This window comes from Clupea harengus, chromosome 2, assembly GCF_900700415.2.
Source record: "Clupea harengus chromosome 2, Ch_v2.0.2, whole genome shotgun sequence".
Classification (NCBI taxonomy): Eukaryota; Metazoa; Chordata; class Actinopteri; order Clupeiformes; family Clupeidae; genus Clupea; species Clupea harengus.
This window is the reverse complement of record NC_045153.1, coordinates 1,886,488-1,888,001: the sequence shown is the minus strand read 5'-3', so window position 1 is coordinate 1,888,001 and position 1,514 is coordinate 1,886,488. Positions and strand designations below refer to the sequence as shown.

The 1,514-nt window shown below is 43.5% G+C and overlaps 1 protein-coding gene across 1 annotated transcript in view; it reads left to right on the top strand.

The window, feature by feature from the left end:
- LOC116223399 (tripartite motif-containing protein 16-like) overlaps window positions 1–873 on the top strand; it is an 8,856-nt gene extending 7,983 nt beyond the window's left edge. Inside the window, exon 5 of the mRNA XM_031579815.1 lies at window positions 817–873. Coding sequence (XP_031435675.1) covers window positions 817–873 — 57 coding nt within the window. The remainder of the gene's footprint in view (window positions 1–816) is intronic.
- Window positions 874–1,514: the final 641 nt, after the last annotated feature.

Sequence of the window (1,514 nt, the reverse complement as noted above, 5' to 3'; positions counted from 1 at the left end):
AGACACACACACGCATACACACACACAAAAAGACACACACACACACACAGAGACAGACAAACACACACACACACACACAGAGACACACACACACATACACACACACAAAAAGACACACACACACACACAGAGACAGACAAACACACACACACACACACAGAGACACACACACACACACACAGACACACACACACACACACAGACAAACACAGACACACACACGGAGAGAGAGAGACACACACACACACACAGACACACACACACACACACTTAAATTACACCTGCAACCTCAATCTCTCTTTCTCTCTCAAACACACACACACACACACACACACACTGCAATTACAACTCTATACTCACTCTGTCAAACACACCCACACACACACCCACATCAATGACTTTGATCACCCCTTTCATACCTAGTTAGACCCCATACTGTTCCCCTTCCTAATATGCCCCACCTTACACCTTGAACCAGACCCCCAGACACACCCAGTATGTTAAGGTGTGTATTCTACCTTCCTATAACTGAATGGGACTTGTGTGCTATTCTAGCATAATGTGCCATTTTTGTCTTTAGTTTGGTCCCTTTCCATGATCTTGTGGCCTTTTGTTTTTCTATTATTCTGTGTAGTTACATGTTGTAGCCTGTAGATGGCAGTATAAGACCATCAATGAGGTAGATTCTCGTCAGTTAGGAGGAGAGTGAAAGTGAAACTTAGGAGAGTTGCAGAGAGAAAACAAAGTATTACTACACAGCAGAAGATTTAGAGGAATCTCTGTGAGAGGATTATGCTGTGGGTTTGCCGTGTGGAGGCACCGACCGCTACATGTGATGAGAGAACGGAGCAAGTTGGGATGCTGGGAGATTGAGGAAACATCACCGCCTTTGGAAGGGACTAACCCTACACTACACTACACTATGGAGAATACATCCTAATCATCCCTCATTCTCTCTCTCCATCATAGCGTGTTGTGTGTGTGCTTCAGATCTGTTGCATAGAATACGCAGAATAAACCGACACCCTACCTATCAGACTGGCATTCCATCGAGTCCTTTGCTCAATCATGCAACCGCAACTAACTTCAGAGGTGAAATAGAGGTCTGCTATGATATAGCATAACAGTGGGGTTTTCACATGAAACACAACGCTCTTTCAATACTCACTGTCTCTTTCTCACACTCGCACGCCCACACACACACACACACACACACGTCTCTTACCTTTGTCCTTGTGCCCAGCTGCCATTTTGCCTTCCTGAAACAGACACAGATAATGTATCTCCCTTAGCTATGAAGCTCATCATTAACCCATCATCATCATCATCATCATCATAATCATCACTGCCCATATGTATATGTTTTACATCATGTGCTGTTTAAGACTGGAGTGATCTGTTGTATTTATACTGCCTTTATACAGTGATATGTGTTGGCTAATAGATTGTGCATGAACTATTATTACATAGATAATTTCTGCTCATCACAAAGTAGGTCTTACCTCAGTCTAGTG